The sequence below is a fragment of the Chiloscyllium plagiosum genome, chromosome 1 (genome assembly GCF_004010195.1).
Source record: "Chiloscyllium plagiosum isolate BGI_BamShark_2017 chromosome 1, ASM401019v2, whole genome shotgun sequence".
Classification (NCBI taxonomy): Eukaryota; Metazoa; Chordata; class Chondrichthyes; order Orectolobiformes; family Hemiscylliidae; genus Chiloscyllium; species Chiloscyllium plagiosum.
This window is the reverse complement of record NC_057710.1, coordinates 124387512-124413451: the sequence shown is the minus strand read 5'-3', so window position 1 is coordinate 124413451 and position 25940 is coordinate 124387512. Positions and strand designations below refer to the sequence as shown.

General features: G+C 41.1%; 1 protein-coding gene across 3 annotated transcripts in view; it reads right to left on the bottom strand.

Moving 5' to 3' along the window:
- prkg2 (protein kinase cGMP-dependent 2) overlaps positions 1-20653 on the bottom strand; it is a 100189-nt gene extending 79536 nt beyond the window's left edge. Inside the window, exons 1-2 of one of the 3 annotated variants that reach the window (XM_043696215.1) lie at positions 20432-20653; positions 5935-6477 (exon numbers count right to left, since the gene is read on the bottom strand). In XM_043696215.1, the coding sequence (XP_043552150.1) occupies positions 5935-6464 (530 nt within the window). In that variant the 5' untranslated portion in view covers positions 6465-6477; positions 20432-20653. The remainder of the gene's footprint in view (positions 1-5934; positions 6478-20431) is intronic. The other 2 variants (XM_043696205.1, XM_043696194.1) reach the window with 2 other exon arrangements.
- Between the last annotated feature and the right edge of the window lie 5287 nt (positions 20654-25940).

Here is a 25940-nt window from a genome sequence, read left to right as displayed (position 1 = left end):
CTGGAGTGTCGGAGGCTGAGGGATGACCTCATAGAGGTTTACAAAATTATGAGGGGCATGGATAGGATAAATAGATAAAGTCTTTTCCCTGGGATCGTAGAGTCCAGAACTAGAGGGCATAGATTTAGGGTGAGAGGTGAAAGATATAAAAGAGACCTAAGAGGCAATTTATTCACGCAGAGGGTGGTACGGGTATGGAATGAGCTGCCAGAGGATGTGGTGGAGGCTGGTACAATTGCAACATTTAAGAGGCATTTGGATGGGTATATAAATAGGAAGAGTTTGGAGGGATATGGGCCGGGTGCTGGCAGGTGGGACTAGATTGGGTTGGGATATCTGGTCGGCATGGACAGGTAGGACCGAAGGGTCTGTTTCCATGCTTTACATCTCTATGACTCTATAAGACCTGATCAGGTCCCAGGATTTATCCACCTTTATGCATTTAAACATGTCCAGCACCTTCTCCTCTGTAACATTTACACTTTTTAAAATATCATTATTTATTCCCCCAGGTGTTCTCGCTTCCATATCCTTCGCCACAATCTTCTCCATATCCTTCTCAGCACAGAGGGGTTGGACCAAGCTGTCTGTTTCCGTGCTGTATAACTCTATGACACTATAATAAATTGAGTAATCCCAAATGTAATTAAATTAGATAAACATTTCCCTCAATAATCTGAATACAGTATTAAATTCTGCTGCATAATAAACTGCAATGCACACTGGCCAAAATATTTTTGAATTTCTTAATACATTTGGAAATTGACCTTCCTGCTTAAATCTTTAAAACACTCAACTCAGTATTTTAGTGTGGCATTATTTTATCCCTACTACACAGAATTATTTTTTTTGCCAATTTGGATGCAGTACAACAATAATGTACAGTCAATTACATGTTCTGAACATACCTGCAATAATGCCACCTTATCATTAAGATTAGAGTTAATTTTCTCCCTAACATTCCTAGCACAGAATTGCACACATCAGGAGTCAGAGACAAAAGCTGACCTTCTTATTTTCGCTGAACAAGGGACATTAACTAAGGTTTATCAGTAAAGGAATGAAAGGGGTAATTAGACTATTGTTTTTGATGCAGATGGTCGTTTGAATGAGTAATATTTCATCACAAGTGACTATGATTCAGAACCAACCACATCACTTAAAAAAGAACTTGATAAGTATTCCTGAAAAGAAGGAATTGAACAGGATATAGGATAGGAGGGATAACAGGAGAAGTGCAGACTGAGTTAAACGGTCACTATTAACATGGCGAAAATAGATAGATTGGACTTTCTGCTCAGCTTCGGTGAGTATTTAGAATTTTTCCTCAGACAGAATGTTGAATCATTCAAAGCAACCCTCTTCTTATAAATGGAAATAAAAACATAAAATTCTGGAAATACTATTCAGGGTTCAGGTTGAATCAGTGGAGCATGAACAAAGATACACTTAACCTTTTCAGCACTCCTGCTTTTATTGCAGATTTCCAGAAGACTTTTTTTTTAACTGCTGTGAGAACCGGGGATGGAAAACAAGCCAGTGTCTAAATTTTGGTTTTGAGAATAAAATTCTTTCACTGTTGTCACAACAGTAGTGTATTTAACTCCAGGTTAGAAAGTATGTTCAAATCATATGAAACTCATGGAGTTCTATTTCATTGAGTGTGTGCCATGACATGTCTGAGCAGCTTGGTAACAATTCATGGCTTCAGTTTGATGTGCCTGGAAAATGATCTATGGGTTTTCAGGAAACTATATCCAGTTTGCTCCTGTTTCACCCAGTGAATCTCAAATCTGCTGGAGATCCGAGTTCCATTGTAGGCCTTCGAAAGGTCTCAACAAAACCTTTGACCAAATGCCAATTTGTCCTTTGAATTAAGTTATTTTCCTTCTTCAACCCTCAATCAGGATTATCCTCTCAATATGACACACACACACACACATCGTGCCCCTACTGCTACTGGGTCTCCACAGAATCTGGGACCAGGCACTCCATTCCATCCCCAGGGTGTGGACCACTAGCTCCTTGTATGTAAAACCTCCTGCCCCTGCAGTTTGGTGAACAGCAGAGTAAATCAGCAAATGGAAATATGGGCCACATTGTTTCATGTCCTTGATTTTGGGTACTCTGGTCATAGCGGTCCTGGGACAGATAGAGTTGGATGCAGAGATGGAACTGAGTATTACCAGCATGCACATTTAAACTGACTGCAGATGCTGTCACCAAAAAATAGCATGAGAGTTAGAAACAAAAGGTCAACCACTATCGTTTGGGATCTCCAGAGATAGCATTTCAAAGAAGTGAGGTAATTATCAGAAGTAATCCTTGTCAGACAGCAGAGTACTATTGCATAGATTTCATACAAGGCAACATTAAGACCAAATACATGAAATGTAGTCAGTGTAGTGTGTTTAGTCAGTCAGCTATGTATATGCAATGCAATTGTAATGGTCTGTAAGCAACTGAGTATTTGTAACAGTGTAAATAATTAGTATTGTTAATAAACTTCAAGTCAGCTGTCTCAACAAAAATTCAGTCTGCGTTATATTATAGTTTATATAATGTTATTGTTTATTGTAATTTTTATATACCGTTATATGCTACATAAGCTAATATATAAAGAAACATCCAGACCATAATGTGCTGGCAATGAGGTTTAACCCCATCAGAGAAGTAGTGGAGAAGTAAAGTGTGACGATCTTCAGCAGGAGGCTTGAGGATGATAAGAGTCTAGAACTACAATGATTGCAGTTCAGGAGTAATAATCTAGAAAACATTAAGTTCAAACCTAATTGTGGCAGGTAGAGAATTTTAATTCAGACTTCAATGAAATTTCTGAAAATAAAAGTTGAAAACAATGACAAGAAAGTGACTATGAAGCCATCGTGATGTTTCAAAAACACAACTGCAATCCTTACCTGGTTTGGCCTGTATGTGATCCCAGTCCCATAGGAATGTGAACATCCACCACCACCACCCCCCAGGAGTTGGCATGGCAATCCAGATTGTAAAACCATAAATAGAAAATTGCTGCAAAGTCACACCAATTGAAACATTTCAAGAAGGCACACTACCACAACTTTCCCAAGACAATTCAAATTAGCAATAAATGCTGTCCTTGCTAGTGGGATGCCCAAACGCTAAGACTTAATACAAAATGCCAGAGGCCTTGCGGCCTGAGGTTAATGTCATACAGGCTGTCATTCATGATGCTTTGGCAAGGCTTTACTCTCCTATTGAGTTACATGTGCTTTTCGAAGAACACATTTTCCTTTGTTGCGTTTGAGTGTAAATAAGTTAAAATGACAGAAAATCCAAGTGGCTGTGTTGTGGGGTGTTCACAACTTCCTAATTGACTTCTCTCAATACATGCTGTGCAGGGGAACATTTATCTCCAAGCATAAAAGAGAAGAACAAGTTGCAAAAGATTAAACTTGTTTTACATAGACAGTGTAACACATTTTTGTACAACGCACAAACAGTTCATAAGTCTTGTTTGGTTCTTATGAAATGTTTTCTAGAATTAATGCTAAATTTGTGTTTGTGGTAACCCAAAGGCAGTGGAATTATTTCAACCAGTTTTGTTATTCATGTTTCAATAATTAAATATATCTTTATCATCAATTTCCTAAGTATTAGCAAAGTCCAATGAGTAATTAAAGTAACTAGAAGATTGGAAAAGCTTTAAAGATCAACAGAAGGCCACAAAAAGAGCTATATTGAAACGTAAGATAAAACTTGAGAAAAAACTAGCACAGAATATAAAGACAGATAGCAAAAGTTTCTATAAATGTATTAAATGTAAAAGAGTGGCTAAATTAAACATTGGTCCTTTAGAGGATGAGAAGGCGTATTTAGTCATGGTATAGAAATGGCCGACGCATTGAATAGGTATTTTATATCGGATTTCACAATGGATGACATTAACAACATGCCAATAATTGACAAAGAAGCGAAGTTAGGTGAGGACCTAGAAACAATCATTATCATGGAAGAGGTAATGTTAGGCAAGCTAATGGAGCTAAGGATAGACAAGTCTCCTGGCCCAGATGGAATGCATCCTAGGGTACTAAAAGAGATGGCAAGAGAAATAGCAAGTGCACTTCTGATAATTCTGGGGCAGTTCCAGCAGATTGGTAAACAGCAAATGTGATGCCACTGTTAAAAAAGGCAGTTGACAGAATTATAGACCGGTTAGCTTAACTTCTGTAGTGTGGAAGATGCTTGAGTCTATTATCAAGGAAGACATATGAAGGCTTCTTGATAGAGATTGTTCTGTTGGGCAGACGCAGCATGGGTACATGAAGGGCAGATTATGCTTAACTAATCTTTTGGAAATATATGAAGACATTATGAGCACTGTGGACAACGGGGACCCAGTGGATGTAGTGTACCTAGATTTCCAAATGGCCTTTGACAGGTGCCGCACAAGAGGTTGCTGCATAAGATAAAGATGCATGGTGTTACGGGTAAAGTATTCGCATGAATAGAGGATAGACGAAGCCAAGAGTGGGATAAGTGAGTGCTGTTCTGGTTGACAATCAGTAACTAGTGGTGCACCTCAGGGATCAGTGTTGGAACCACAATTATTCACAATTTACATAAATTTACATGATTTGGAGTTGGGGACTATGTGTAGTGTATCACAGTTTGCAGATGACAGCAAAATGAATGGCAGATCTAAGTGTGCAGAGGACTGTGAAACTTTGCAGAGGAATATAGATATTTTGAGTGAGTGGGAACAGATTTGGCAAATGAAATATGATGTTAATAAATGTGAAGTCATCCATTTTGGTAGGAGTAACAGTAAAAAGGAGCATAACTTGAAGAGTAAAACATTGCAGCATACTACTATGCAGAGGGACCTGGGTGTCCTTCTGCATGAATCACAAAAGGTTGGTCTGCAGGTACAACAAATGAAATTTTGTCATTTATTGCTAAACAGATTTAGTTTAAAAGCAGGGAGGTTATGCTGCAGCTGTACAGGGTGCTGGTGAGGTCACACCTGGAGTACTGCTTGCAGTTTTGGTCTCCTTACTCGAGAAAGGATGTACTAGCACTATAGGAGATGTAGAGAAGTTTCACGAGGTTGACTCTGGAGTTGAGGGAGTTGGCTTATGAGGAGAGGCTGAGTCGACTGGGATTATATTCATTAGAATTTAGAAGAATGAGGGGGGATCTTATAGAAATATATAAAATTATTGAGGGAATAGATAAGATAGACAATGGGATAAGGAGAGGACATTTCTACTGGCAGGTGAAACTAGTGCAAGAGAGCATGGCCTCAAAATTAGGGGGAGCAGATTTAGGACTGAATCGAGGAGGAAGTTCTTCACCCAGAGGATTGTGAATCTATGGAATTCCCTGCCCAGTGAAATAGTTGATGCTACTTCAGCAAATGTTTTGAAAGCTAAGATAAATACTTTTTGAACAATAAAGGAATTAAGGATTATGGTGAGAGGGTGGGTAAGTGGAGCTGAGGCCAAGAAAAGATCGCCATGATCTTATTGAATGGCAGAGCAGGCTTAAAGGACCAGACGGCCTACTCCTGCTCCGAGTTCTTATGTACTTATGTAATAAAATTACTGTGAAAAGTCATTTTCAGAGCAACACTAACCTCTGATATAAAAAGACTTTCACTAGTTATTGCACATGAAAAACATATGTCTAGAGCAGATAGAAAAATGATAATAATAATCAGAAAAACAATCAGACAAAGATCAAAAACTATTTGAGCTTATTGTTTTGCATGTTATAACTTCACCTGAACCTCAGAATTTGAATACTACTCCATGATACTGAGTCTTCTCCAATCACCTGTATATACATATGCAGTGTGACCAAAATTTTAACAAATACAAGGTTGCTTTACTTTTCGTCTGTGTTTGCAACATTGAAAAAAAAATGCAAAGCAATTGTAGAAGGTGTAATTACCCTGAATCCTTTCGAACCCTGGCTCTTTCCAAAGAGAACTCTGGCAGTTTGTTGGAGTCATAGGTCCTGCTAGTAGGTTCGGCAGACACACCCTCCTTAGCCCCTTTCCTTCTGCTTCCAATGTCTTTGAATAAACCGGTGCACTGATTCATAATTCTGTTAGCAGTTCTAAGTGGTGATGGAGATGACTGAAGAAGGACTCCACACTGTGTTTTGACTACATCCTGCAGTTTGTTCAGTTGAATACATTTGGCTTGTAATTCCTCTGTGATTTCAGCAATGGTTCGGGTCTGCCATACAATCTGCTTTTCCAGATCTTGTATCCTACACTCCTTCTCTTGCAATTGGTCATCTTTGTTTTTATTCTCCAATTCAAGTTCCAATAATCTGTTTTGCAGGATTTCTAGTGTGGCTTTAATAGTTGAATCACTGCCATTGTCTCTCAAAAACTTGACGCTGTTGACACAAATATTTGCTGTATGACTTTCTGGTTCTTTTAGTTGCTTGGATTTAACTAAGCCGTTTCCCATTTTGTCAGGTGATCTGCAAATACAAGCAAAAGCAATTTTATGAGCTCTAAATTAATGCAATCTCAATGCCCGAACATGTGCACAGGATAGTAACTGACTCGTATTGATCTTATTGGTTTGTCCTTGACCATGGTAATATATTAGTTAATAGTAATAGTCAATGCATGTAATTATATCAGAAACCATCAAACCAGTTTTATTGTGTACACAAACTAAATCCAAATTTGCACAATTTTTTTATCAATTCTCTAAGTTTTCTTGGTAACACCAACGATTGAACTTTACTGGAAATTGGCTAAGAGTCAATATTTACAAGTTCAGTGAGAGTGTCATCCCAATGCCACAGGCAGAGGTACTTGCCACTACTGAGACTATTCCAGTTCCCGGGCACCTCTGCCATGTTTATAGCTAAGCCATGACATCGGGTCAAGCACTGGCAATCCGGAGCTGCCCTTCACCGTGCACGCAGTGGGCAGGGGTAACCAAAAACAAACAGTTCTTCAGGGCATTGATACGGCATGGCTGACACTTCATTGCAAATACAAGTGCACATTTGTGCATCTATTTCTACTTAAGAACCAATTACTGCAATTTACAGATCCATAGCCTCAACTTAGAAGTCTGTCAAAGGGAATGCTACTCTTTCCCCAATACCCAGCATTGCTGAATATCTTCTCATCATTTATTGTTGGACCCATCACTAACTGGAAATATCTTTCTATTCAGAGGGTGGCACGGTGGCTCAGTGGTTAGCACTGCTGCCTCATAGCACCAGGGACGTGGGTTTGGTTGCAGCCTTGGGCGACTGCCTGTGTGGAGTTTGCATGTTCTCCCCCTGTTTGCATGGGTTTCTTCTGGGTGCTTTGGTTTCCTCCCACAATCCAAAAATGTGCAGGTTAGGTGGATTAACAATGGGAAATGCAGGGTTACAGGGATGGAGTGGGGACTTGCTCTTTGGATGGTCAGTGCAGACTCGATGGGCTCTTTCGGCACTAATGGGATTCTATGATTCTATGAAAGCTTTCAAACAGTTCAGAACATTCACTTTTATTCAGCAACAAAAAAAGCAACCATTAAACAAATGAGAATAAGTTGCACTTGCCTCGGGGAACAGACAGCAACTGCATCCCTTTTAAGCAGCAACAGATTTACAGTCAGTCAGTGAGTGATCACTGCATCAGCTCCCATCTACTGGAATCTGGTGTCAATTAAGGCCTGTCTGGCTTATTGAGGCTGATTTTGCAGAAGGTGATGTAGAAGGTGCTGCCCATCCTATTCAACACCTTTATCAATCTCCTTGAAAGACTGCTGGTAGTCTGCCAACTCTTCAGTATCCATTGCATCTTCTCTTCGCCTGCTCCATTTGTGCAGAACACAACATGCCAGCATTGCACAGCTCACTTTGTCCATACTGTAAGGCACCTGCACACCCAGACTGATCCAGACATCAGAACCTCATCCCCGGCATGCCTACTTTCTGCTGCCATCACCATGATTGAAGAATGAGCTGAATTGCATCCACACTTAGCATCAATCTGGGTTGCATAATAAAGTTATCAGAGCTAGTTGCAAATGGTATTCCTTGTCTCCCTATAACCATTCCTGTAAGACATTCAACTCTTAAAACAAAGCAGGTACATGGGAGTTCTCAAAGATATACACACCAGGGCAACTCCCAGGATAATTAGTGCAGACTTCGAGAACGTGTTAGTAATGATCACTGATGACTTGTACATTGCGTCCATCTAGAGGAAATGGCAAACATTGAGTCTCCTGCACCTCCTGCATTTTCTGAGGGACCTTCATGTACCCCACACCATCACCCGCTGTCCTCAAAGCAGCTACAGAGGGAGTAGAGACTATCACACACTCCTTCTGGAATGTGTCTTTGCAAAGGAGAAAGATGCAGTAGTTTTTGGCGAGGTTTGTCCCAAACTGCTGTGATGTAGACTTTGTGCTCTATGGTCTGTTTCCCAGGACACACACTGAGACTAACATTCACTGCTCCAGGAGGACCATCAATGCAATGAAAGATACTCTTTGGTCTGCCTAACTTGTTGGCCTTCCAGAGCGAGGAGTTGACCCTGACCGAGTGTTGAACACTGGCACATTCCAAGGTCCAGGACTACATGCTGAGGGATGTACTAAAGCTTCGGGCAGCTGCCACCAAGGCACAGTGGGGAAAGACCATTGTCTAAGTTTTTCTGCCAAAGTAAATGGGGGTCCATTCAGTTGTCAGACTCTCCTGGTGCCTCAAATGGATGTGAATATATTCTTGTAAGTATAACAAATGCCTTGGGTTTGTTTGTGGGATAGAATCAAACTACAACATTTGTTTGTTTTTTCATATGCTATTGTATCAAACCAAACTGCTTTAGTGACTATGTACATAAAGATATTTTTATGCATAAAGTATATTTTTGAAATTAAAAAAAAGAATCATAGGGAAAACCAGGCAGCCGGATCAGGTAGCAGCCCATGGTACTACTGGGCTTAGAGAATCTATTCAAATCTGTGTGCTGCTGTTTGAAGTGCCACAATATAGAATGAGTTTTCCTCCATAATATTTACGAATTGATATGTGGGTGAATTGAGTTAATTTTACAGGAATAATTAACATCTGTGTTCCATTATCAATGACGAGACTTCCCTGAAACGTAGGAGCAAGAAAGCAACAGCACAATTGTAAATAACTTGCCTCACTCTGCCTTGATCGCTTTATGGGTAAAGCTGGCATTTACTGAGATAAGTCTGTTCAAAGCTTTAAAACTGAGTCATAGTTTTGAACCCAACAAACAAAGGCTGAAGGTTAACAATATTATAATGCAAAGTGAAATCAATAGACGCCTTTAACACACTCAGCTGGTTAACCCTTTCCATACAATTATTTTTCTCCGAACATCCTGGAATCAGACTACATCAGACATCATAACAGCAAGGATCAAATAATTTACAACCATTGCCCCCACACTTTTATAATGACTTTGATACCTCATGTTCCCCAAATATTTAAAGGCAATTCCTGATTTATCCAGTAGACCAGTGTATAAAGGTAGCAATTACATAATGCTAAACTAATTGATCCAAAAGATTCCACATTTAATTCCTGTTCTGATCTCCAGTGGAGGGTGACTGCATTAACATCAGTAAGGTGAGGAAATGTGGCCGGATTGTCATTTCTGTTCTTTTTCCTGCATCTGAATTGTTAATACACTTGACTCTTGCTGAAAACAGCATCAAGTTCCCTTCCAATGCCCCTGTTAATTGGGCTGAATTTTATGTGACAGTCCAGACCATGGCATTGGTACTGTAAGTGATGCCATTTCCACACAAGTGACATGTAGACAGAAGACCAATTAACTGCCTGAAGACACATGGAACTATACAATGGACGAGTGGAGTTCCGACGGTGAGGCATTGACCTCTGTGTGACCTGACTGAAAGGCACATGTAAAGAGCTCATACCCTCCAGGCTTGTTTCTCAGGACTGCATTATCAACAGTGCTGAAATCTCCCAGTGATTACTCCACTGTGGGTTCCTTCCCTTCTGTGACAGTACATTACTCCACCCACTATGGCTGCCATTGGCTTTCCTTTCCACTTATCTCTGATGCTATGCCATCTACTCAGCAGTTCCTTCCAATCACTTATGTTCTAAAAATTCAAGGCCTTTTTTCCCTCAGTTGTGCAGAGTACAGCAGATACAGCAATATGAGACTCTGAATGAGACATTCTAAAGGGCTCAGCAGGATTGGACCGACAACTGGTCACACCTTATGGCAGGTATTGTATTGTAGGTCTCCACTGGGGTAATGTAAGGGGTCCTCATGGGTAAGAGTAACTATGTCTCTGGAAATTCTTCCTGATGGTTTGCAGGAGTCTGATAAAAGTTATAGCTCTTGGGTCTGCTGATGTATATACCCTTATGGTATCCAGGAACTGGCCAGATACCTGAAAAATCCACTTTTCTTATTCACAGACCAATAGGATGTTAATAGAATGGAAGTTCTTTTTGTTGATGAAGGCTATTGGCTGGCCAATGGGTGCCTTGATTAACACACATCCATAGTCTGCTGTAGCCTGAACCCAAAGCTACTGTCGGCCTGACTGTATGGGTCAGTTTGGCAGTGGCCATAGTCACCAGGCATCTAGAACAGGACACTAGTCATTTTGTTGATGTATTGCTACATCCTGAGCCACATCCTGAGAGACTCTGGACATTTCCACGGGCGATTCCTGAAAGGTCTGTTTGTGTAAAGGTCGATGCAGTGATCTTCGAAGGCCATGAGGATTGGGTGTCCACTAAGACTCATGAGTCTCGCCTCATATTGCAGCATGACAAATAAGTCAGTGACAGTCTCACTTAACAGCTGTGGTCTCTGCAGACACTGCCACTCGGATATCTACAAGTAGGTGACCAGAACTGGACACAATACTCCCAAACTGGCCTCACCAATGTCTACCTCAACCTCAACATGACGCCCCAACTCCTATACTCAGTGGTCTGAGCAATGAAGGCAAGCATGCTAAATGCTTTCTTTACCACCCTGTTTACCTGCGACGCAACTTTCAAAAAACTCTGTATCTCAACATCTAGGTCTCTCTGTTTGACAACACTACTCAGGGCCCTACTATTAACTTTATAAGCCCTGACCTTGTTCATTTTATCAAAATGCAATACCTTACATTTATCCCAATCAAACTCTATCTGCCACTCCTCAGCTCATTCGCCCAATTGATCAAGATCCGTTTGTAATTTTAATAACCTTCTTCATTGTCAGCTATACCACCAATTCTGGTGTCATCCACAAACGTACGAACCATGTCTCCTACATTCTCATTCAAATTGTTTTTATAAATGACAAGCAACAGTGGACCCAGCACTGTTCCCTGCAGAACATCGCTGGTCACCGCCTACAGTCCAAAACACAACCCTCTATCACCACCAACTGTCTCCTATTGTCAAGCCAATTTCTTGAATCCCTTATGATCTAATTTTACTAAATGGTCTACCATGTGGAACCTTGTCAAAGGTCTTATTAAAGTCCATGTAGACAACATCTACTGCTTTGCCCTCATCAATCTTTTTGGTTACATTCTCAAAACACTTAATCAATTTTGCACAAAACAATGCTGACTATTTCTGTTCAGTCCTTGCCTCTCCAAATGCGTACAAATCCTATCTTTCAGAATCACCTCCAACAACTTACTTACCATCAATATCAGACTCACTGGTCTAATATTCCCAGGCTTTTCCTTACAGCTTTTCATCTAAAAAGGCACAACATTAGGCAACCTCCACTCCTCTGGCACAGATGATATGAAAATCTCTGCTAGGGGCCCCGCAATTTCTTCCCAAATGTCCACAACATCCTGGGATATACTTGATCAGGTCCCAGAGATTTATCACCGTCAAAAACAAAAATTGCTGGAAAAGCTCAGCTGGTCTGGCAGCATCTGTGAAGAGAAATCAGAGTTAACATTTCAGGTCCAGGGACTTTTCCTCAGCAGAGTCAGTTCTGAGCAAGGGTCACTGGAATCGAAATGTTAACTCTGATTTCTCTTCACAGATGCTGCCAGAGCAGCTGAGCTTTTCCAACAATTTCTGCTTTTGTTTCTGTTTTACAGCATCTACAGTTCTTTTGGATTTTAACCAGAGATTTATCCACATTTATGATTTTTACGACATCCAGCACCCTCCCTTCTGTAATATGGACTGTTTTCCTGAGTACCCTAGTCTTCGTATCTTTCTCCACAGTAAAATCTGATGTTAAAATTTCCATCTCCTGTAGCTCCACACATAGATGACCTCAATGATCTTTAAGGGGCCCAATTCTCTCCCTAGTTGCTCTTTTGTTCTTCATGTACTTGTAGAATCTCTTTGGATTAACTTTAACTTTATCTGCCAAGGCTATCACATATTCCCTTTTGCCTGATTTTCCTCTAAAGAATATCCCTACACCGTTTTACGTTTCAAGAGATGCACTTGATTCCAGTTGTCTATACCTAATATCTGCCTCCTTCTTATTCTTGACCAGAGTCTCAATATCCTTCGTCATTCATTGTTCCCTATCTTACCAACTTTACCCTTCATTCTAACAGGAAAATAGCGCCTCTGAACATATCTCACCGTTAAAAGCTTCCCACTTGCCAGGTGTCCCTTTACATGCGAACCCATCTTGTACCTTCAAAATTTGCCTGACTCCAAATAAGACCTTTAACTTTTATACAAGGCCTAATCTTTCCCTTAGCTATTTTAAACTTCAGAGAATTATGATCACTGGTACCAAAGTGCTCCCCCAAATAACATAATCACTTGCCCTGCCTTAATTCCCAAAAGAATGTCAAGTTTTGCTCCTTCTCTTGTACATATATCTATATATTGATAAAGACAATTTCCATGAACACATTTAACAAATTCACCACAATCCAAGCACTTAATACTATGGCAGTCCCAGTCTATGTTTGGAAAGTTAAAATTCCCTGTTTTATATACCTATTATGTGTAGATCTCTCTACACATTTGCAACTCAGTTTCCTGCTGAATGCTGGGGGGTGGGGGAGTGGGGGGAGTGTGGGATGGTGGTGTTCAATCTCATCAAGGTGATCATCCCTTTTGTATTTATGAGTTCCGGCCATATAGCTTCACTGGATCGTTCCTCAGAAATATCCTCTCTAAGTAGAGCAATAATGCTTTCCCTAATCAAAAAAGCCAACCCCACCATCTCTCTTGCCTCCCTTTCTACCCTTCCTATGGCATCTAAACTTCCAGTCCTGTCCCTCCCTCAGCCATATTTCTGTAATATCTATGATGTCACAGTCCCAAGTTCCCATACATGCCCTGAGTTCATCTGTATTACAAGTAAAGCTACAACATCTGCAACTCTCTGGATTGAGGACTTCCTCAGATTCATATCTCTTTGAGTGGAGAAATTTTTCCTCATCTCAGTCCGAAATGATCAACATCCTTGTTTCTGGCTCTGTGAGCAACCAGTGGAAATGATCTCTCAGGGTCAACCCCGATAAACCCCTTTGGAACACTGTATGTTTCAATGAACTCACTTCTCATTCTTCAATGTCTCCCAAACAGTGTCAACTGCAACTGTTCAACAAGGGGGCTCACCAACAGTTTCTCAAGGACAGTTCAAGATATGAATAAATGCTGTTCCAGCCAGTCACACGTCAGAATGAGTAAAAAAAACAACTCCCGAGAATATAGACCCAGCTTACTCAATTGCTCATCATACGGTAACCTTTTCACCCCAGGGGCGAATCTAGTGATCTTTCCCTGTACTGCCTCCAATGCAAATATATCCTTCCTTAAATGTGAAGTCCAAAACTTCACACAGTGCTCTATGTGTGGTCACACCAAAATTCTGTTCAATGTTGTGGAAGACTTCAACATTCTTGTACTCCAGTCTCTTTACATTAAAAAGGCCAACATGCTATCGCTTTCCCAGTTTGCACTATCCCCCTACATTGATTTTATAAGTTCCTTATATGAGTATACTCAAGTGCCTGTGGAGATCAATATTTACAATTTTCGCATCTTTTAAAAATGCTTTTCTCACGAGCAAAGTGAATAGCCTAACATTTGTTCATATTGTATCCAACTTGTTGCCATCTTACTAGACTGTCTGCATTTCCTTGCAGTTTCTCTGTATTCTCAAAACCTACTTTTCCAACAAGTTTGTTCCATCAGAAAACTGACACACAGTTCTGTGTCTTTTGGGTTAAATCATTATAATAGAATATAAAATAGCTGAGGGCTCATCACAAATCCTTGTTGCACACATCTAATCATAGCCTGCCAATATAATTCTATTCTCATTTATGTCTACTTTTTGTTTCCTGGTCACCAAGCAATCCTTTATCCTTTTGACATATATCCCTGCTTCCACAAACCCTCATCCTCCCGATTAAGCTTTAGTTTGGCACTTTACTGAATGTCTGGTGGAAATCTATGTATACTGGATCTACTAGTTGACCTTTGACAGCATTCTCTAAAGGACTCCAATACTTTTCAAACACAATTTCCCTTTCACAAAACCATATCTGACCATAATCTGGGTATCCTCACACGCCAGTCGCCGAAGGTAAGCATTGCAGGTGTAGCAGGCAGCAAAGAAGGCAGATGGAATGTTGGTTGTCATAGGAAGAGGATCCAAGCCCAGGAGCAGGGATGTCTTGCTGCAGTTGTACAGGGGTTTGGTGAGACCATCTGGAATATTGTGTGTAGTATTGGTTTCCTTATCTGAGGAAGATGTTCTTGCTTTTAAGGGAGTGCAACAACGTTGTACCAGACAGATTCCTCAGATGACAGAAATGACATATAAGGAGCAGTTAAATTGATTAGGATTATATTTGCTGGAGTTCAGAAGAATAAGGAGGAGATCATAGAAACCGATAAAATCCAAACAGGATTAGACAGGGTAAATGCTGGGAGTATGTTCCTGAGGACAAGGGAGTTCTGAACCAGGGGTCACAGACTAGGGATTTGGGGTAGACTATTTAGGACTGAGATGAAGAGAACTTTCTTCACCTACAGAATGGTGAGCCTGTGGAATTGCTACCACAGAAAGCAGTTGAAACCAATACATTGTGTGATAGCGAGTTTTGAGAAGATTTATAGCTCAGGTTGAGGTTCTGGATGTAGCTTTGCTCGCTGAGCTGGAAGGTCCATTTTCAAACGTTTCATCACCATACTAGGTAACATCATCAGTGAGCCTCCGGATGAAGCCCGCTTTCTATTTATGTGTTTAGGTTCCCTTGGGTTGGTGGTGTCATTTCCTGCGGTGATGTTATTTCCTGTGGTGATGTCATTTCCTGTTCTTTTTCTCAGAGGGTGGTAAATGAGATCGAATGTGTTTGTTGACAGAGTTCCGGTTGGACATGATAGTGTAGGCAATTCTTTTATATGAAAAGAGGACTATTTAGAGAAACATATTTGTATATTGCATCTTCTGTTTTGCCACAGACTTGAGACCTCTGCTGTAGTGGTTTTCACTTTAAACTCAAAAGCTAGTAAAATATATTTTTAGAATTTTTATAATAATAGATTCTTATATTCTTATACCTGAACTCCCCAATGTAACACTTCTGTGATTTTTCACTTCTCAGTAACTTTATTCCAAATTTGTTCCTCTATATCATTCCCACTGGCTAATCAAACAAAAATAATGGATCTTTGCATAGCTCTAGCCAAATAGAATCTGTCCTTGACCCTTCAGGGATATCATCTTTCACTATGTTCCTCTTAATCAATACTGTTGTGTGCTCTATTTCACTGAGACTTGACTCACTCGTCATACTTGACTGTGCTCTGCAAGGAGGGTTTCCGCATACATTGCATGAACCGCACAGCATCTTCGGATAAGGTAAAGGGCAGTGGGGTAAGCTTCCAGATCAACACTTCCTGGTGCTCAGAGGTGGAGACCCTGGCAAGCCATTGTTCCCCGGACCTAGAATATCTTACAGTAAAATACAACCTCTTCCATCTGGCAGAACATACAGAAGATGCACACACCAACAGCTTCTTCGGTGCCATTATTAGACAGATAAACAGGCTCTCTAACTCCAAATTATGTTGATTATGCCTAGCACATGTCCTGGGCGGTGTAACCTGTATGCCTTACGCTGTTGAAGCTTTTTTGTCACCCTATGATCTGTATGTCCTTGCTTGCTATGATCTGCCTGTACTGCTCACAAAGCTTTTCACTGTACCTAGATATACATGACAATGAATCAAATCAAATCAAATGTCCTTCCTTCCCTTTTCCTTTCTTTTCTATCTTTCCTGAACTTCCTGTATCTGGAAATATTTAACCTACAGTTCTACCTTCTTTGAGACACGTCTCTGTTACTGGAACAACATCCTACTATCTGCTACTCAGTGACCTTATTTGCTACACTCGGTGCATCCAGATTTGTGCACTGAAACTGAATTTGGACTTTTTACTTTCCCTCTAGCGTTGAACCCAATATTTTTATTTCCTGCTGTGACACAATTTATATCTCCTATTATTCTTTGTACCTTGGTATTCCTCTTGACATGACCTCCTGGTTCCCACGTCATGGCCAAGGTAATTGAAGTCCCCCAAACCCTCCAGGAAATTGTTCCTGTCTCTGCATAGGTGTATTCCATTCAGATTGTACAGGCCCCATTTCCACTACAACTGACCAAAAATCCCCAGAATCTAAAACTGTCCCTCCTGCACTATCTTTCCAATCACACTGGTCTGCTCTATTCTCCTCTTTCTAAATTGACTGGTGGGTGCTACTGGGAGTAATCCATACATTGCTACTTTTAAGATCTTGATTAAAAATTCTCTACCTAGCTCTCCAAATTATGACTGCTGGACCAGATCCCCTCTTTTTAGGGATGTTGTTGCTACCAATTTAGACCAAGTGTACAGGCTGTTCAGCCTGCTTCCCCAACCCCAGTGAAAGCTGTTGGCCGCCTGCCAGGTTTGGCTTTCTTATTAGGCATCCCAGGGCATGTACAAGACTCTCCTGATGGTAATGATCACTTCTAGCCTCTCTGTCCTTATGCCTAACTGCCCCTCAATGTCCCCAACTCCATCCATTACTCCCATCACTGGGGCTTACATTACTGCCTTAGCGGCTACACAAGCTCCCTTTGATGCTGGAATCTCCTGCAGTACTTGAAGTATCCATTACTCTAGGTGGTGCTGTTGAGACTCGATTAATCAGCAGCTCTTAGAGGCTGGATCTCCACCCTTATAGGGATGATAGAATTGCCTGATTGCCATTGAATTCCATCAGGTCTTTTGAAAATGGTCACGGTCAGTTTGTCCTGGATTTCTGCCTGGCTGGCATAGCCATTGCTGCAGCCATTAAATTCAGCCCCTGTCACTGGCTGAGCATCAGAAGGGAGAATTCTTTCTGAATACCCAAGGTTATGTCTTTCTGCTGAGAATCCCTTTGCATTGCTCTCTCTGTTATTTCCCCAATATTTGGAGACCACACCTGGAGTATTGTGTGCAGTTAGTTGGTCTCCAAATTTGAGGAAAGACATTCTGGCTATTGAGGGAGTGCAGCATAGGTTCATGAGGTCAATTCCTGGAATGGTGGGACTACCTTACGCTGAAAGACTGGAGCAACTGGGCTTGTATACCCTTGAGTTTAGAAGACTGAGAGGGGATCGGATTGAGACATATAAGATTATAAAAGGATTGGACACTCTGGAGGCAAGAAACATGTTTCCGCTGATGGATGAATGCCGAACCAGAGGACACAGCATGAAAATACAGGGTAGACCATTTAGGACAGAGATGAGGAGAAACTTCTTCACCCAGAGAGTGGTGGCTGTGTGGAATGCTCTGCCCCAGAGGGCAGTGGAGGCCCAGTCTCTGGATTCATTTAAGAAAGAGTTGGATAGAGCTGTCAAGGATAGTGGAATCAAGGGTTATGGAGATAAGGCAGGAACAGGATACTGATTGAGGATGATCAGGCACGATCATAATGATTGGTGGTGCAGGCTCGAAGGTCAGAATGGCCTACTCCTGCACCTATTGTCTATTGTCTATTGCTGAAAACCATGAGGAATGCACACTGCTGAATTACAGGTGGTTTGCACAGAGCTTTGAAATTAGGACAAAGTCCTTAGTACATGATTTGCCACTCCCTGCAGACTTTAGAAATCACAAAACACTTTGACAATCACAGTAACAGCTAGTCAAAATCAATTAGCAACCAAGGTGGAATATGTTAATGCTCCCTTTAAATAGTATTGCTGAGTTTGTGTTTCACTGTGAAAGGTTAAGTAAGAGATGGGGTTAGCAGGAATGTGGAATATTAAACTCCATATTGAATTATGCTGTTGGCACGTCAGCATGACATGATAATAGGCATCATTGCCTACTCTGCATACTTGTAGTGGTCAATGCCTTCAGCGGACTAAAATAAAAAACTAGCTGGAGAAACTTGCTTGGTCTGCAGCATCTGTGCAGACTGAAACACAGTTAACATTTTGAGTCCAGTGACCCTTTGGAAAAGTTAATTGGGTTTCTGTCTCTACAGATGCTGCTGGACCAGCTAAGTTTCTCCAGCTCCTTTGGTTTTTGGTTCCTACAGGGACACCAATTCCTTTACCAAAATTGTGTCTGGGCTAACTCACACAAATACAGCGTGCAAGGACAACTTAAGGCCATTTTGTAGAAAAAAACCAGCAAGAATAACATTGAAAAAAAAATCAGGCACTGGAATGATGATTGTTGTAACTGCGGTGTTTAAAAACAAACACGTCATTGAGTCATAGAGATGTACAGCATGGAAACAGACCCTTCAGTCCAACCCGTCCATGCCGGCCAGATATCCCAACCCAATCTAGTCCCACCTGCCAGCACCCGGCCCATATTCCTCCAAACCCTCCCTATTCATATCCCCATCCAAATGCCTCTTAAATGTTGCAATTGTACCAGCCTCCACCACATCCTCTGGCAGCTCATACCAAACACGTACCACCCTCTGCGTGAAAAAGTTGCCCCTTAGGTCTCTTTTATATCTTTCCCCTCTCACCCTAAACCTATGCCCTCGAGTTCTGGACTCCCCGACCCCAGGGAAAAGACTTTGTCTATTCTGTAATTATAGACTAACAAGGAATCTTGCCTTCAGGACAGACATCAACAACTTTCTAGAGTGTTTCAGCATATAACACTTATCTCTCACATGACATAAATAAATTATATTTTCAAATCTTTCATATTTTTTCTAATAAATTCAAACATTTTTTTCGAAGACCTGCATCAGTTATGGACAATTGAAGTTCTGGTTTTCTCTAATGTCACAGCTGGTCGACAGGACTCAAAATACTCTGTCCCAGGGTGAGGGATTCAATAACGAGAGGTCATTCGTTCAAGGCGAGAGGTGTAAAGTTTATGGGGGATACACATGGAAAGTACTTTACACAGATGGTGGTAGGTGCCTGGAACATGTTACCAGCAAAGATAGTAGAGGCAGGAATGGTAGATTCATTTAAGGTGCAAATGGCAGTAGGTGGGGTGCAGAGAGGTACAGATGCTTAGGAATTCGGCCATAGGTTTAGACAATGGATTTGGATTGCCTCAGGCTTGGAGGGCAGAAGGACCTGTTCCTGGGCTGTAAATTTTCTTTGTTCTTTTCTTCATTTCATCTAACCTTGTGTAATCCGAACCAAATCTCAAAATAGGACATTTACAGAGGAAACATGTAACAGCCCACCTAAAACATGCTTCATAAGAATAACATTCATTTAAGGGCCTTATTCACGAGATTGTGATCTTATCCTTGCCAGAATTTGCTTTAGAGTGTAGTGCATCATCTCCAAACTAAAGTGCATACGAAGAGATCATAGCCTATTGCAGAAGAATGTGTTTTACCCCACAGGGCCCCACATCGAATTAAGAACTTCCAGTGCCCAGAGTTAAATAAATGTCAGCACAGAACCATTAATGCACCTTCTGGTACAAGCGCCCCAACTGAAGCTGTCCAGCCGATTTCCACTCTCTTTCTGCATGTACGTTCACGTTTTCATTTTAATTATTTACCCAGTCCCGTTTTAAACAACATTTGCGATAGCATCTGCCCAGTGGCTGATTAAAGAATATTCCTTCACAAAAGCGCGATACCTTCCTTTCCCACGCTAGGGTCTTTCCACAGAAGAGCTTGGGTATTTACATGAGAGAGTACTCGGGGTACAAATTTCGAGTTCACTACCCTCTGATGGACAGCGTATCTTAAACAAGTGCATTTTACAGAAGTATTACAGGAAAATGTATCTTAACTGTACGTTGGCCCATGTCAAGGGGTCCAATTTACAGAATCAAATCTAGTCCAATGTTCCATCCTGTACAGGAACAATATTTTGCAAAAATATGCCAGTTCAAGGGTGTATTGAACCCAAGGGAATTAAAGAAGTTGTACCTTAGAAAAGCGTTCTTTATTCTGTATTGACAGATGATACTTACCCGGTGCTAATGCGGGTTGGTTTTGAACTCCGGGCTGCACTTTTCCGCTGTTCCTGCTTGGGAGTGAGTGCCTTCACGGTACAAAGCTCGGTCCTGGAATTGTTTTGCAAGCGGAACGCCCCAGCGCCAACGTGCCCAGTGATTCTGCGATCAGACTGGGATCAGCTGTAACCACAGAAACGTGCCCCGACGACACGAGTTCGCGGCAGTAAGGGTGCCAGGACTCATCCATCACAAGGAACGGCTGCATGGAGCCGTTCTTACCAACCGGACCTCTGAATCCGCTTCCAGCAGGAACAGCCCATGGAATAAGTCCAGATCTTTACATCTGATCAGAAATGGGCTGCGGCTTAATATCACTTCAGGGCATTCTATAATCCGCAAGCAACTTCGAAATATTATGCTGCTTTGGTTATTAAAGCTCTCCATTGCAATTCTATAATTAGAATTATAACATTCTATCCCGTGGCATTAGTGACAGAACAGTTTCTTCTGAGTTGAGATCGTTGGTAATGGAATTTGAGGTGGGGCACTCTTCCTATCAGTGAGGCGGCATCAAAGTGTTATCCATCTCCCCTTTTGGTTACTGAAAATGATTGGTGAAAGTTGCATGCTATCTGCATTTGCTGCAATGTCTTCTTTTAGGAGTAATGTTCACTGCTATGCGGTTGCAGCCCTGTAAAAATGACATTTTAACATATGATTATAGAATTCCTTTAACAAAATACTATATCCTCCGCCTCTTTGCAGACGCTTAGAATAAATTCCTCACCAACTCATGGGAACCTTAATCACAAGTTATAGAAAACTGAAATAGATTCAGAAATTAATGTACAATCAATGGCCAATGTTCCCCATCACAAACATGTAATCAGACAATTCCTCATGTATCAGCTATCCTTACACTCTTCATTAGTCTAATCAAGTGGCTATGTGTGCTGTTATAGGATGTGTTGAAAGGTTATGGTATTTTGATCACCAAGTCCTGGTCTTAACAGGTACTAAACTCATTTCATTTTTCTCCCTTCATAATGATGTCACTAATAATGAATCAAATAGGAAGCACTGTATGCTCACAAATGGTAATATTGTAAGACCCCTGCTTGGCCCACCTCTTGCAAACATCTTTGTTAGCTTCCATGAGAAATGCACTTTCAATCTCCTATTTCTTGCATACATCCAATACATTGATGTAAGAAGTTCATAAAATGTCCTAAGAGATTCCACCATGTGCTCAAGTTCTCCTTCGAAATGTAGCAGTCAAATGAATTCTTTTCCTTAATGTTAATGTTGATAAACCAGCCAGGGAGCTCTCTATTAACTGTTTACCTTAAACCTACCTTTGCTGATTAGAATACCACTGGGAATCCTACATTTCTATGTGTTATAAAATTATTCTTATTGGCAACTTCATAAATAGGGCCTGAGTCACTTATTCATCAGACAACCTTGATGCTGAAATAAAATGCATCAAAGCCTTCCTATCTTAATCACATAATTTCTCACTGTAGGTTATGCAAAATCATGAATAGATCTGAAAAATGCCCAGTTTACTTCAGATTATCCTGGAAGAGTATGGTATCTCCAAATTCTAAGCTGCATTGTTTGTTATTCAGTACCAAGGTAAGTAGCATACTGCTGTCAAACTAAAATGTCAGTTTGCTTACTTCTCAAATGAATAGTGTGGTATATAAATTTTACTCTTACTCATAGATGCTTAGAGCATCGAAGGACGCCATTCAGCCCATTGTGGCAGTGCTGGTCAATAAACATCCAGCTACACAAATCCCATTTCCATCTCTTGGTCCATAATCCTGGAGGTAATAGCTACACAGGCGAAAATTGAAATACTGCTTAAATTTATGAGAGTTTCTGACTCAACTCAGGCAATGAGTCCCAGACTGCTACCAGCCTGTGAATAAAAGAATGTATTCTAAACTCCTGTCTTAACCTTCTAATTCATACCTTAAAACAACATAGCCATTGACTCTTCTGCTAATGGAAATATTGTCTTCCCATTCACCCTATCTGTGTGTTTCATAATCTTAGAATTTCTATTAGATCCCCTCGCAACATTCATTGCCCTGAAAATATCAATTCCAACCTATCTTCCAAACTTCCAGTCGCAGAATTATCCATCTAACATCATTTTCTGCCTCCCGTCTTTCATTCCAATGTGCCACTTTTGCCTTTGATCAGTTGGGTGCTTACTTTCATCACCAGCCCTACGTGACTTTGACAAAAACGTTGCTATAGTCTTTGCATAGCACACCTGGTTACCTCCTCAAAAGATTGGATCAAATTTGTCAAATGCAGGGTTTTTTTAAATGTATATATTTATTGAATATTTTTTCACTCTTTTACAAAAAAGCCTGAAAAACTATAACAGTACAGAACATAGAAAAGTAGAAATAATATTGTACTATTGTATTACAGTAACGTTAGAAATAAACTGCCTACTATTTTTCAAGATATAGTCATCTTATATTTACTTAACTTAACCCAAATTAAAATAAACCCAAATTAAATAAAATAATATTAAATTAAATTACAGTTTATTATAATTACATTACATTACATTGCACGACATTATATTACTCCACTCACCGCACCTTCACCAACGCACTCGTCCACGGGAGCAACTATTATTATACCCGTATTTACTAGGCCTCCTCCCCCCGGGGTCCCCGGACCACCATATGTGGCACTCGTGGCTATATAAAGGCCCTAATCAGTACCACCGACAGATCTATGTTTATGTAATTTAGTAAGCGCTGTCATGTCTTATAAAATTGCTCTTTTCCACGGTACACTAAATTTGTCAGATAATCTTGAGGGACGTGCTCTGTCACAAGTCTGCGCCACTCTGCAAGACTTGGAGGCTTTTCTGATATCCAATTCATTAGGATGTTCTTCCTCCCACAGTGTGTAAGAATATTGAATAACCTTTTCCTGTGCTCATTCAAAGAGGGAAGATTCGATAGTCCCAAAAGGAGGGACACTGGCTCTTCCTTAACTTCCATTCCCAGGATTTTCTCCAGCTCATCCACTATGGCCCCCCAATATCCACTGATCTTGTAACAGGACCAAAAGTAATCTGTAAGGGTGCCTGTGCTGAATTTACTTTTGCGACATATCAGAAAAGATCTGTTCTTAAACTCAACTAACCTCTCTGGTGCCATACGGGCCCTGTGGAGGATCTTCAATTGCATCGCTTGTGCCTTATTGCATATTGAAATTTTCTTTACATTCCCCATTCTCCCATGTTTCTGATGAGATTTCTTCCCCTAACTCCTGACTCCAAATCTCATGAAGTCTTTCCATATTCTCCAAGGCATTCCCTCTCCGCAGATGGTGCTAACTGAGAGAGCGCCCCCACATCAGAGCAGTCTTCTTTCGATATCCAACTTAAATTATTCAGCAAGAGTGTGGTCTTCTGTATTGTAATCCCTAACCTGGAAATATCGGAAAAGGTCTCTATTAGGAATTCCGCATTTCTGACCTAATTGGTTGAAAGACATCAAGACCTTGCCCTCGAATAAATCTCCCAGACAGGAGATTCCTTTACTCTCCCATGCTCTGAAGCTGGAGTCAGCTTCAGTCTAAGTCCTGGGGCTCACACTAACGGGGTGAATAGCAACGTCTAAAGCAAATTTTCCTCATCCTGTCAGCATTATCCTCCATGCTTCACTGTATTTATAATAATCAGACTCTAACAGTGCTCAACTACCAATCTTATCTTCTCCATGAACTGTACGTTTATGAGGGGCATCTCGCCAGCGAGGCCTCGACATCACGCACCCATTCGCCCACATATCACAACAGGGTGCCTGTTTCATTTCTCCTCAAATCTGGGAGGTCCACCCACACAGCTTGGTACATTTAATTATGAGGCGCCTACGGTATCAAATAAATGATGCTAGCCACTCCGCAAACCTTCGCAGCACCTGTTTGGGTAATAACAATGGGAGAATCCTCATGGGATATAATAACCAAGGAAGAACATGCATTTTAATCAAGGATATATGGCCTAGCCACAATATGAATAGTCCCTCCCATTGTTGCAAGTCCTGCTTTATCCTCTCAAACAGCTGCACAAAGTTAGCTCCGTACAGCTGCTGGAAATAAGGGGTAATAAAAATTCTCAGATAAAGAAAACCTTTCTGTGACCATCTAAAAGGAAACTCCATTCCATCCTCCAGCTTTGGTACTTCCACTGATCCCTCCATGGACATGTCTTTTAACTTTGTAAAATTTAACTTGTATCACAAAAAGCTGCTGAATAATTTAAATGTTTGTATGAGCTGTGGTATGGACTTTTCAGGGTTAGCCAAAAACAGAAGGACATCATCTGCACTGAGAGTGATTTTGTGTTCCCCAACTCCCGCCTTTGGTGCCATTATTTCAGGGCCCTTTCAGATAGCCTCTGCCAGTGGTTCAAGTACCAAGGTAAACAGCAGCGGCGGCAGGGGACACCCCTGTTGGCTACCCCTCCCCCACACTAAAATTGTTCAATTTAACCCCATTCATGATAACCACCACCTTAGAGTCTTTATATAACACTGCCATGCACCTGGCAAAGGCCCCTATCAGATCAAAACGATCTAGAACAGCAAAGAGATATGACCATTCCACCCGATCAAAAGCCTTTTGTGCATCCAGGGAGACCACCAAACCTGGAATCAGTCTCTGTTGACATATTTGCACAATATTCAATATCCGTCTGATGTTGTTGGAGGAGCTGCGGCCCTTGATAAAACCTGTCTGGTCCTCTTTTATAATAATGGGCAGCACCTTCTCCAAAATTACAGTGAACACCTTTGATAAGGTCTTGAAATTGACATTCAACAATGAGATGGGTCTATACAATTCTCGAGGTCTTTCCCTTTCTTTAAAATAAGAGAGTTAAGAGAGATATTAGCCTCCCTAAGAGGGGCGGAAGGCAGTCCTGGCTACACGAATGACCATACATCTCCAGCAGTGGTTCAGCTAAAATGCGTATAAACTCCTTGTAAAATTCACTCGGGATCCAGTCTGGACCGGGTGCCTTGTCACCTTGGAGCTGCCTTACTGCCCCTTGCACCTCCTGTACTGTCAGAGGTACATTTAAAAGGGAGGTCTGATTTACACTTATACCTGGGAGGTCCAGGTTTCAAAAAGGGATTCCATTCTCGCAACTCCATTCCCATAGCCCTCCGACAAGTATAACTCTGCATAGAATTCCCGAAATCTGGCATTGATCTTTTTCAGTTTGCGAGTCACATTGCCAGTTCTCTCCCAAATGGACTGTGGAGCACTTTTCTTCCTAGTCAGGTAAGCCAGGTATCCCTGTATTCAAAATGCAAGTTTTTCTTAACTAATCCGTGCTGACTATCTGTTCCACTGCAGGTGTGATGCCAGGTATGTAGGCTGTACGTTCCAAGGATTGGCAGAGTGTATCAAACAATATGTACCTTCAGCTTATCTCAACAAGCAAGGTACTGACCATACTCAACTAAGCTATGCTTGC